The following is a 12,965-nucleotide window of genomic DNA, read 5'->3' on the forward strand; positions in this document are numbered from 1 at the left end:
ATAATGAGAAACAAAACAAAACAAACAAAAAAAGAACTTGGGACAGGAAATAAAGCTCAATGATAAGAGTGCATGTTTAGTATGCCTGCAGTCCTGCATTCAACACCTAGCACCAAACAAGCTGTGACGATAGCGACTCAGGTAAAATGCAATTGGATGCTTGAGTGTTGCCTGGGCAAGTGTTACTTCAACAGTGGATCCTTGAATAAATTTAATAAAATTGTTCTCTTTATATTTCCTGTTATATTACCTTATAAAACAAACATATGCAATTTTTGGTCATCCTATATTTAATTAGACAGGTAAGTGCTTAAAATAGGTTCTCACCCAGCACCTCGATTATCTGAGTTGCTCTTTTTTGAACTTTTTCCGTGTGTTTCATGAGGTAAACCCAGTTAGAAATACATACAAAAACTCAAAGTAAATGTTTTGGTGTGAGAATTTATTTTCTGTTTTTTAGGCTACTAGAATTTTTATAGCAATACACTTGGCTGAGATTTTGGGGACAAAATCTTATAGTCTATGACTATGCCTAAATTCACATTCTTCACAGGTTGAAAGCCAGTATTCCACCATCTGCCTTCCTAAAGTTGTACACTAGATTCCTTTTCCTTAAATGGAATAGAGGAAAAAGGACTCAACTGGCCTACACATAGCCACTTCACCAGATTAACCGAGACTGCCTATTCCCCGTACAGTTTAATGATAGACGCAAATGGAAAGCCATGCATGTGGAGCTGTCGGCCAATCTCAGGCAAGCTCGCAGCTGAGCCTAGTATTTGTTGTAACTCTTGTATATTTGCAAACCAATTATGATTCCTGTACTACTTATAATAACTAGTTTACTTAAACAATTTTGTGAAGTAATAGGGTTTTCTGGAAACATCAAGAAAGCTGGAGGCAGATGATAACTAGCTGGGGGTTACTGGGGCATTGTTCTTTTTTGGTCTGGTGAGGACATAGATTCAACAATATGAGTCTGTTTTTTATAGATCAGCAGAGCCTGAAACAAAGGTAGTAAGCAAAGCCCCATTAGAAACTGCGCAGCATCCAAGAAATTGCACTGAGGTTCTGTTTTATCAACTGTTAACTGTGAGAGAACTCTCTCTGATTGGTCTCTTTCTTTCTATCTGCAGCCTAGTCTGAAGTAATGCAACTCCTATTCCACTGACAAGTCTAAAGAGAGCTGTTTCTATTAAAAATGAGTTGAATGCTTTAGAGCTGTATGATAAAGGCAAACTGCTAAAAATTTTGCTTCTAGGTAGGATAAAAAGCAAAAGTTAGAACAATCAGAGATTTAGGAGTTCTACATTCACATTGCTTTACAAATAGCTACATATTTTCTGTACTTTAAAGAAAATGAAAACAGAATCTGCAGATGATACATTTTGGGTATACTTAATTTTAATTAGTCTTTCTAATTCAAAGCAAAAATCTTATTTCTACAATAGATAGGATTTTTAAGTTAATTAAAACGTTTGTTATATAGATGTTTTTTTCCAAATCCATTTTATTCATAGGTGAAAAAGAGAAAGAAAGGAAAGAAAGAGAGAGAAAGAAAGAAGGAAGGACGGAAGGAAGGAAGGAAGGAAGGAAGGAAGGAAGGAAGGAAGGAAGGAAGGAAGGACAAGCAGCAGCAGTCACAGCCGCCGCTGCTGCGAGTTTAAAGTACTTATCAGTCAGGAGGTAACAATAGTACATACGTTGTGCACTGTCATCCCCAAATCACGCACCCAGAGCACAAGCAGATGTCTTTATTTTTTAGAATGACTTTTTTTTTTTACTTTAAAGAGATTAAGACAAAATAGGACATAACAAAGCAGATCAGAACAGAACAACGTAAACAACACAGAATTTCACTAGAAGACAACTCATACTTAACAGTAACTATAATGTCTCTTCCTTTGAAATAGTTGAGTATAACTTCATATATGATAGTATCAAACATAACAACATAGTATAAAACCATTCAAGAGAATGAGAGTATTATAGGGCATTTAGAACCAAATAACAGAAAACAAACAATGGCTACTATCTCATTTTCCATAGAAAATTTGTTTATACTTTCACACGTAATATAATCCAATAAGGTACAACATGATAGAGCCAATGGAAACAGAAGAGCAAAAGCACGGTAGGACTTCAGAGTAAGATGATATTATAATGGCTATTATAATGACTTGTTTCCCTTAAATTAGTTGTTCATACCATCACAGTTAATAAAATCAAACAAACAAGGACAAACCCATTACAACTAACCAATGTGATCATTATAAGGTTTCAAAACAATGTAATGGGGAATGATTACCATAAACTCTTATGCAGTCTTACTATTTCTTACACTAGGGAGACTATACGGTATTTATATCTGTGAGTTTGATTTATTTCACTTATGTTGCACCCATTTGTTAGTAAATATCTCAATGTGATCATTCTTTATAGCTGAGTAGTATTCCATTGTATAAAAACTTTTTTATCCATTCCTCAGTTGATGGACACTTAGGTTGTTTCCAAGATCTGGCTATTACAAATTCTGCTTCTATAAACATGGGTGCACATATATCACTGTGGTATGATATTTTCAGTTCTTCTGGGAATATGCCTAGAAATGGAATAGCTGGGTCGAATGGGACCTCCAATTCCAGCTTTTTGAGGAATCTCCAGACTAACTTCCACAGTGGTTGCACCAATCTACACCCCCACCAGAATGACTCCTTTTAAAATCAAGTAAACAGCCACCAATCCCGATCACATCAGATAAGAAAACACTGTGAGAATGTAATCTGCTACCTTACTGCCATTCGGCGGATTTTGTGCCCTTTCCCCGTTTCCCCATGGTAGGCTTACATGTCCTCTTCAAGATACCCAGATAATTTCTAAAGATCTTAAGCATTATAAACCTAAGCTTTAATGAGTCCTGCTATTTTATGACTTTATTCCCTACTTAAGACCCTTTTTGCCCTGTTTCTAGTCTTTGAGATAATTTATACACAGGGCAACATATTTTAGTAGCCATATTTGCAAAGCTTGTGGTATGGATCTTTGTCAAAGGGATTATCTAAGTCACAATGTATGCTAGTGCTCCCAGTACTCCAGAAAATTCTGCCTTTTTTTTTTTTTTTTGGCAGTTGATTCCTTTCTTTCCTGGCCCCATGGAACCAATGATCTGCTTTCCCAACTATCTGCATTCTTTTAATGCAGTATGGTCCCTTTTCTAGAATTTTATATGAATGGACCCATACTTTTTGTTTAGTGCCCTCATCCTGTTGTGCTCATCAGCAGTATGTTCCTTAATGCTGAGTAGTGTTCTATTATATGGCTATAATTTTTATAGTCATTTATTGATGAACATTAGAGTACTATGACTAAAGCTGCTGTGAATATTCATATTAACTCACGTTCTGTAAGAATATGGTTTTTTCTGGGCTAAATATTTAGGGATGGAATTGGTAGGTTATATGCTAAGTATGTACTTAACTTTAAAAGAAGTTGCCAATTTTGTTTTCCACCATTGTCAACCAACAATGTAAGAAGAAGTCATTTGCTTTATATCTCAAAGCCCCTTACAAAAAGTCATACATAGGTCAAGTATGTACTCAATTTGTCATTTATGTAGTACTAATTAATCAGCGATAGCTACTATGCATTGTACTGTGTTAGATAGAGCTTTCTTTTCTCCACACTAGATGAAGCTTTTTAAATTCTAACTGGCTATTTAGTTTGGATCTTCAACATCCTGGAAAGCTTGTGTGTTGGAAGGTTGGTCCTCAACTGGTGGTGCTACTGGGAAGTGGCAGTCACTGGGGACGTGGCCTTGACGGGTATCTTGCCCTGGCCCCCCCTCTTTCTCTGCTCCATAGTCACCAGGAGATGAGCGGTTCTGCTGCACACACCCCCCGCCCCCAATGACGTGCTGCTTTTACCACAGGCCCTAAACCCATTGGAGCCAAGTGACTACGGACAAACGCGTGAACCCTTGGGACATAATCCTCGTAAGTTGATTTTTCCACAGATTCTGTCACGGCCATGGCATACTCACACATCTGCACATACCCAACAATTTGGACTGAGGTATTTTCTCATATTACTACTTTTACTTGTTTTTTGTTTGTTTTTGTTTTTTTGACGCAGGGTCTCGCTATGCCATCACTCAGGCTGGCCTTGAGCTCACTTTGTAGCCCAGGCTGGTGTCAAACTTGCAATGATTCTGCCTCAGCGTCCCGAATGCTGGGATTCCATGCATATGCCACCATGCCTGGCTACTACTCACTTTTAAAAAAACAGAATGGAATTTATTTGTTGGTATTATAGAGTTATGCCTTAAAAATATCATTTAACATATTTCCAGCTTTTCATACATAAACTTTAGCAAATTTCTTGAAAATGTACATTATCTTGTGTCTTCTCTGTTTTTTTTCTCTATTCCTCATGAAGACTTAAATTTCTATTATTCTTTGGGGGAGTAAAAAAATTTTAAACACATATTTAACATATATTCTTTGAAAGTACATATTTTATGATGCTTTTTTAATTTATTGTATAATTTACTAAAACCACAAAAATAAAACCTTATAAATGTAGATGCTTAAATGTGTCCCTCTTTTCAGAAGCTTGTACTCTTGATATTTGGTTCACTTACCTAGTATCTTGAAGACTGTATTACAGAAATAATATTTTTGAATGTACAGTGATTTCTTGACATTTCACATGGAAACAGGGATCATATTCTTAATTTTTATGGAAACATGTTTTATGATAACCCTAAAATGACTAGCATCTATCTACTTACCTTAAAAAACTCCTTTTTCTCAATCATCTCATTGCCATCCGTGTCCAACATTTTAAAAGCCACATGAAACCCAGTATGGGGTTCTGCAATAAAGTGAGAAATGAATAATCATTCAAATGCTAGTGAAGCACAAATTATCTGCAGATAGACACATCTTCAGATTAGAAATAAATCACTGGAAGCTATCAGCAAGTGCTTAAACAGAGAAAACAGTGATCCCGCCAAACATTTTCAGAGGTGTTAAGGCTTTGCCCAGCCTTCTCAGCTTTTCCACAGGAACTGTTGTACAAAGCTCAGCTTTTCAATGCAAATTAATTTGAGAAATTATTTCTATAACTCTGTATATTGTGCAGTATCTTGGTTATTTCTGCTTTCTTCAAGTGGTATTTTTTATATTTAATTTTGTCATCATTGTAGATGTACAGATATGTTACAGTACAGAATCCCCACGTAATTTTCACCCGGCTTTCTCTCATGTTAACATTTTACATACTCACAGGAGTAAGATTTTTTACATACTCACTGCTGTAAGATTAAGAACTAAACTACAGCCTCTACTTGGATTTCATATTTTTTTTCACTAAGGCTGTTTTTCTATGATCCAATACAAGACATCATGCTGCATTTGGGTGTCATGTCTCTGTGGTCTCCTCCATCTATGGACGTTTCTCAGTCCTTCTTCATTTTCATGATCTTAACATGTCTGAAGCATGCTGGTCAAAGATTCTGTATGATTTTGTATAGTGTCAGCTGCCCCTCTGTACGTGTTGGTAAGTGTGAGTGCCTGTGGAGAAGCGGTGCATCTCTGTGTGCATGCGTACACACCTACAAAGGCTGCTGTTTTGTTCTGTTGAACAGATTTCTATTCGGGAAATGGTGCCAGGGTGTGTGGGAGGCAGGAGAGACCTAAGAGGGTGATTGAATCCCACACTGACATTTCACAGATAAGCAACTGAGAGGTCAATTTGTCTTTTTTAAATGATAAATGGAGAATTCCATGTGACTGCTATGACAACTGTGGGATACTTACTAGTAAGGATTGTAAGCAAGAAAAGATACTCAGTATATGAAATCAGCCCTGAAAGACAAAATAAAAACTTATCAGGAAATAAATTTTAGATCGTTTAGGAATAATCACGTAAAGATATTAATGTTGAAACTTCACCTACGTATAAAACCACAGTTTTACTTCACATTACTCTTTTATTCCTCAGTAACTGATGCAGGGATAGGCAGGTACCTTGGGCTCAAGCTAGCAAGTAGGTTCCCTTTTCCTGGCAGTAAGGACGACTTCAGGGATGGGCCACAACCTGGTGGTCTAGTTGGTGGTACTGTAGAACTTCTGTTGAGAAAGCTGGATCATTTATTTGAGGGGAGGGGACTTTGATAACTTGAGAATGTTACACTCAGGAACAGGAGGCCGTGGAGACTGCTTGGGAATGCCACAGGTTAGCATTTAGACCCTGATAATGGAGTAGTTTCTTTTGGTAGGCCTAAAAAATGGATCCTGGTGATGTTTGTGTCCTGGCTTAGCCGGGTTTAGAGGTAAGTGAAGCTGAATGCCATGTGGTCATAAATGAGCTCATGGTTCTCCCCCACTCGCTCAGGATTGAAGGTGATCGTCTCCTACCATCAAGAGGTTTTAGTGAAGATCTATCTGCAGAGAAGGAAAAGAAAAAGACAGAGGGATCCCTCACTTCAAATGAGATTGGGGAGATGTGTAATTCTGTAGATAAGCACTATCTGATTAAGGTTATAGCAGGGTGAGTAATGAATTTGTTTAATGATTGTCAGTATCACATTTCCATGAAATCCTCAGGAGGTAAAAGTGTCACTGAATAGGCTCCTTGTTAAAGCTGCACAAAAAGAAAAAGATTCCACTGAGCCAGTAGACAGCAGTGATTCTGATAGTGACAGTGGAAGCCGTCCACACAGAAACCCTCCTTTGTCATCTCCCTCACTGCAGCCATGGAGGTTTTCAAGGTATGTGCATGTTAATTTATTTTTCTTTATTACTTTGTATTATATTAGAGTCTTTTTTTTTTTTTTTTTTTGGTACTAGGGATCGAACTCACGACCTCGCACTTACCAGGCAAGTGCTTGAGCCACTGAACTAAATCCCTGGCCCTGTAATCATTTTTTGAATGAATATTTTTGGGTTGTGGGAGAAATCATCTGAGTTTTCACGATTTTTTTTTTTTTTTGATACCGGGAATAGATTCAGGATCTTGTGCCTGCGAGGCAGGTGCTGTGCTGCAGAGTGATATGCCAGGCCCTCTGTTATTTCTTTAATTTTTTTAAAGCTTAAATTTTTATTTCATGATTTTTGTCACCTCAATATAAAATTGAATAAACAACAGACAATGTGGAATTATGAAGGATGAAAATGAAAAATATTTGATCCATTTACCAAAAAAACAGGTCACACAAAGATAAGTATTTATATTAAAAAATTGTGTTGATCAAAATACAGTAAAATAAGTATTGGCCCAAACTTTGGATGACAGTGTAAATTAAGTTTATTGTCTCTGACCCACCATTTCACCTTTATGAATGTATGTTAAGGAAGTTTTACGATTATACAATGACATTTTTAAGACAGTTACAATACTGGAAAACTGGGGAAAATTAAGGTCTCAATGATTACTATTTTAAATTCACATCCTATAGGATTATATTACCATTTAAAAACATGATCTAAAAATACTTAAGACAAGAATTAATAATTTTGTTTCTTAGCATCATGATTAATCATATTTCTTTAAATTCTTTTATAATTTGCAATTTTTCTATAATCATGTATACTTTGATAATATCTTTAAAAATAGATTTGAAAAATATATATTTTAGAAAGAAATGACCTACTGTGTCTAGTAAAGAAAGGTATGTTTAAAATGTTTTAAAAATCTACAAAAATGAAGCTCTACCAAGAAATTATATATCAAATAATTCTTGCCTTTAGAATGGGGTTTTCTAAATTTCTGTGTTGCCATTAGCTGTTGTTCAGTATCATTAGAAAAAAACATTTGAACCTCATCTTTGGCAGCAGCTTCTTCCTCGGGAATGGATTTGGGGACACCCAGGTTTTGGACAGAACTTTCCAGAACAGAGCCGTCATTTCCGGGCAAGAAAGCAATAAAGCGTTCTTCCATTTTATGTTTTCGAAGTTGTATGTCTTTTTCTTTCCTTCTGTGCATCTCTTGAGGACTTAAGGCTTTATTCCATAATTACCTTTTCCTAGACTTGTCATGGTAGTCACTCTTAGGGTCTTGTCAGGCTAGAGCTTGGGGAAAGAGCATGCCTGTCCTGTGCACTACCCTAGCTCACTCCCCAAGATGGAGTTTACATTACTTTTCAGGGGAACGTCTGCTTTATACACAAGTGCTTTGGGTTACAAGCGTGTTTCCAGAACGAACTATGCTTGCAAACTAAGATTTTACTGTATATGATTTGAACATATTCTTCCATTGGGTGTATTACCTTACCTTTTCATGCTCTTGACCATGTTCACCAATTCACAAACGTTCTTTTCTTTCCTTTCTTTTTTATGGTGCTGGGGATTGAACCCAGGGCCTCATGCGTAAAGGCAAGTCCTCTACCTCTGACCTACATGTTCAGCCCATACAAGTTCTTAGCACTGATCTGTGTCTTTTTTAGTTTGTTTCTTTTGCTTAAATTTCTTTTAAATTATAGCTTCTTCCCTGTCTTTCCTCTCTTCCTTTCAACCTAATGAAGCCAATCTCTTTTCTACAAAATTTCTAACAGTCAAAACTTTCGATGACTACTTCCTTGATATTCTTTTGCACATTCTTCTAACTTCTGTATTTTCTATAAATTGGTGTTCAGATTCAGAGATGTGCTAAGATTTAAGAATTCTTTATAGACGTTTTATACTTACTGGGGCCAAAACACAGGTGTGTATAGACTGCCATATAATCCTCAAGAGTTACACTACAGGACAGTGTGAAATCATTTCCAGAGTTTATATTATCACAGGCGTCAAAGAGGAAGTAATTCTAAAGGCAGTCTATGCATAATGAATAAAAATTAAAAAAAATACTTGAGACACGATCTGTGCTGCCCCGGCTGATCCTCTTGCCTCAGCCTTCAGTGTATCTGGAACTACAAGCATGTCTCTCTGTGTCTGGCTTAACGACGAAGGTGGACTAAGCAGGTACAGTTAAAGTGGGAGAGCCGTGTAAGATAAAGGAAGCTGGACATGAAAACTGAATGTGGACTGTCTAAAATCACATTCACCTGGAAGCAGCAGCAGGCAGGGAAGCCACCATGGAGTCAGACGATAGGGTGAGGTGGTGGGAACATGCGTGCCTTGCTGCGAGTGAGGGTCGCTCCCTGATGCTCTGCTTCCAGTTGACAAGGCAGGACTCAGGGCCTAGCGTGGCCCACAGGAAGGCAAAAAGGTTTTATACCTACACAGATCCATGTGTTAGCTGTGAGGAACTACAGGTATACATTTTAAATGGGTCACTTTTTTTTAACATTACCATCTTTTTGCTGTTTTTATTTAGAGCAGGTATACTTCCCTTTAATAGTAAAAAAGTCTACATTAAGTCTTCAGATTCTTTTATCTTACAACTATGCAGTGTTTATACAAAAGGAGAATAAATTAAATGTGTTTTGTCATATCGTGTACCTGCGGAAAATGCTCTAATGTTAGCTGAGGGATCAAAGTAGTTTACTCTCTGACAGCCTCAAAGAGTAGAGAACAGCATTTCTTAAGTTTTCAAGTGAAGATAGCAATGTGGAGGAAAAAAATGGCCAACTGGCTAGATTATAATGGGCTTGGTGCCAAGAGAGACCTCACTTTTATTTAAACATAGGTAAATGTCCTTTACGTAAGGAGAACTTTTGAAAAGGAAAATTCCAGTGTCTTTCTTTGAAATACTGACTTAAGTAAAAGGTTGAATAAACACAGAGTTGAGACAGTGTAAAAATAGCTCCTTCCATTTTCAAGATAGATTGTAAATAAACAGTATAGTTCTACAACAGCATTTTAGGAATCTGCCCTCTGAAAATGCTTTTAAAGAAAACTGATACTTTAGAATACTCACAGGTGAAGCAGTTTCATACATACATTACACTTGATTGTAAAATGAATGCTATTAAATGGCAGTGTTTCAAAAAAATTTAAAAGTTTAGTGAAAAGCAACTATACTTCCATTTCATGGTGATAAATGAAAACAAAATACACTGGTTACAAGAGTATTAATATATAAAATGGTGATAAAGCTCATCACAAAATTTTTAAGACCTATATACAGCTAAAGGAATATAAGATATTACATAAATGTATATAAATTCTGGAGCCAGGCATGGTGGCACATGCCTGTTATCCCAGCACTCGGGAGGCTGAGGCAGGAGGATTGCTGTGAGTCCGAGACCAGGCTGGGCTACAAAACAAGTTCAAGACCGTCTTGAACTGCATAGTTAGACCCTATCTCAAAAAGACCAAAAAAGAAAAGAAAAAAAAAAAAGGAAAGAAGATACTCAAACCCACATAATTAGCAATGAAAAGGGTAAAATCACAACAAGTAATTATAAACGCTGGAAGGACTGTGGGAAAAAAAGAATCCTTCTCCACTGCTCATGGGAATGCAGACTGGTGCAACCAGTGTGGAAATCTATATGGAGATGTCTCAAAAAACTAGGACTAGAAGTCCCATTCAATCCTGTGTCTTCGGAAAAGAATTAAAAACATCATACCACAGCGATGCATGTGTACCCATGTTTATAGCAGCACAGTTTGTAATAGCCAGCTCTTAGAAACAACCTAAATGCCCGACTGAGGAACAGATTATAAAAAGCTGTGGTACTTTTATACAATGGGGTACTACTTAGCCATAAAAAAAGATAAATTGGAGACTTTTATAGGTAAATGGATGCAACTTGAGACCACACTCCTTAGGGAAATAAATAAGACATACATGTATAAACATTGTATTGTCTCAATGCGAAAAGCTGAAACAAACAACTTATGTATATGTGTGTGTATATTTATATGTATATAAAAATAGTTAAGATGGTTATACCACTGATTTCTCTGAGTTTACTGAAAAGAAAGATTTGTACTGGTATTGTTGGCCAATTGAATGCAGATGTCTTGTGCTCTGGGTGAATGATTTGGGAATGACAGTGTACAATGTATGTTCCACTATTGGCCCGAGTGATATGTTTTGAAATTTTGTTTTTATTTTTTTTTTCCTTCTTTTTCTTTGGAATAAAATGGATTTGAAAAAAATAAGAATGACGAGGTAGCGAGAAAGATACTGATAATGTGGAAGAAAGAGTAAATAAACTTTGGAAAGTTCTTGTGCATGAACGAGATACAGCCTGGGCCATACAAAGAGACCAGACTTACAGGGAACAGAACCACCGTAAAGTGAAGATGAAGCAGCCAGATGCATTCCTAGGAACTGGATGCCATAGGAGATTTGGAGATAAGCTCTTTTCCTTTATGTAAACAAAAAAAGCTTTAAGAAGTTTTAAATTCCTCCCAGCACAGGAAATGCTTCAGAATGAATTTTATTATTACCTACATGATTCTGAGGGCAGAATATTTGATTTTAGATATAGATTCTTGCTATTGAAAGTGGGACAGTACAATTTGAAAAATTAATGTTTTGTTTTCAGATCTGCCACAATCAGTTTTTTTTTTTTGGTACCTGGGATCGAACACACAACCTCCTACTTGCCAGGCAGGTGCTTATGCTGCTGAGCTAAATCCCTGGCCCTCACAATCAGATTTGTTTTCTTCAATTAAGTGACTGCAGGCAATATACTTGTTGGTAGTGTATTATAGGTGGTATATTCTTAATTAACTACACACTCCATTAAATACGGTAATACAGTGAGTAGCCTAAATTCAAAACTAGTTCGGGAAAAGGAAAAATCCTCCACATAGCTGTGAGTCCCCCAACAGTAAGCTGACAAAATGCTGCCCCTCAGATGCAGGATCTCCTTCCTTCCGGGCTGCTTCTCTATCCCTCTGCACTGGACCTGTAACCACGGCTCCAAGGGCCAGGGGTATAAGGTTGGCTCTCAAACCTGAACTCAGTGGGCCCTAAACTAGATGTACAAAGCAGCCTCTGTCTCTCAGAGAATGGCACAATCACTCACCTGCTTGTCCAAACCAGAAATCGGGCATATTTGGTTTTTCTTTCTCTCCTCTCACATCTAATCTGTCACTAAGTCCTGTCAATCTATCACCGAAATATCTATGAATGCATATTCCTGCCTCCATTTCCACAGCCTCCCTTCCCATATGTGGTCCCTTGCTACTATTACCTCGGAGCTGTCTGTTCTTCTTCCCTTTCTTCTGCTCATTCACCATGCTGCTACCAGAGTGATTCTTCAAGTCTGTATTACAGGTGCCACTTCTGACTTACAACTCTTCAACAGTAATCCATGTCTTTATGACAAGTCCAGATTCTTCCATTTACCCTATAAAGCAATCTATGACTTGGCTCTGCTGACTTCTTGGGCTTATGTCCTATTGTGTCCAGCAGCCACTACTCCCTTCCCATCAGGGCATCTTTCCTCTTTCGTTAGAGGAATGCTGAGCAGTGTTTCACTTCTTCTGGCTCAACCATCTCTCACTCTTCCACTTTTATACAAAATGTCCAGCAGCAATCTGCAATTTCGTTCCACAGCAAACGTCTACGACCTATTCAATGTATGCTTAACTCTGCCTTATCTGAAACCTGGTTCTCCACAGGATGCTGGTGCCCTTATACCTAAAGTCAATTCCTTCTCTCCTGTGTTTCAAGATTTTGTCCTACTCATATTTTTTCTCTTATACTTTTTCCCCCTCCTTCTCAACAACAAAAAACATGCCTATTTCTTATCAAAAACAAACCAATGGGCAGAGGGGGTGCAGCTCCGTGTTAGAACATGTGCTAACATGTGTGGGCCTAGGTTTAATCTCCAGCACCAACAAACAAACAAATATCATCCACCAAAAACCAACCAATCCACCAACAGTCCCTCAGCCTCCTCTCCCCTGCCTTCTGCCCTCCTGCTCCTCTACCCAGGCCCAGTGGTCTGCACTCATTTTCCTGTGTTCTGCCTACTTCTCCAAGTCCTGCAACCTGGTTTCAGATTCCATCTTCTCACTGCCCTGCAGTCACTAAGGGTCATGTACTTCCTGCTGCTGAAT

At 37.6% G+C, this 12,965-nt stretch overlaps 1 protein-coding gene across 3 annotated transcripts in view; it reads right to left on the bottom strand.

Moving 5' to 3' along the window:
• The window catches only part of Micu2 (mitochondrial calcium uptake 2), a 92,642-nt gene that overhangs the window by 26,874 nt on the left and 52,803 nt on the right, over window positions 1-12,965 (bottom strand). For 2 of the 3 annotated variants that reach the window (XM_013141135.3, XM_003477394.5), the window contains exons 5-6: window positions 5,820-5,867; window positions 4,790-4,872 (exon numbers count right to left, since the gene is read on the bottom strand). In XM_013141135.3, coding sequence (XP_012996589.1) covers window positions 4,790-4,872; window positions 5,820-5,867 — 131 coding nt within the window. The remainder of the gene's footprint in view (window positions 1-4,789; window positions 4,873-5,819; window positions 5,868-12,965) is intronic. The other variant, XM_063232509.1, reaches the window with a different exon arrangement.

The sequence above is a fragment of the Cavia porcellus genome, unplaced genomic scaffold, assembly GCF_034190915.1.
Source record: "Cavia porcellus strain 051 isolate PalLab524CR breed Dunkin Hartley unplaced genomic scaffold, mCavPor4.1 scaffold_21, whole genome shotgun sequence".
Classification (NCBI taxonomy): domain Eukaryota; kingdom Metazoa; phylum Chordata; class Mammalia; order Rodentia; family Caviidae; genus Cavia; species Cavia porcellus.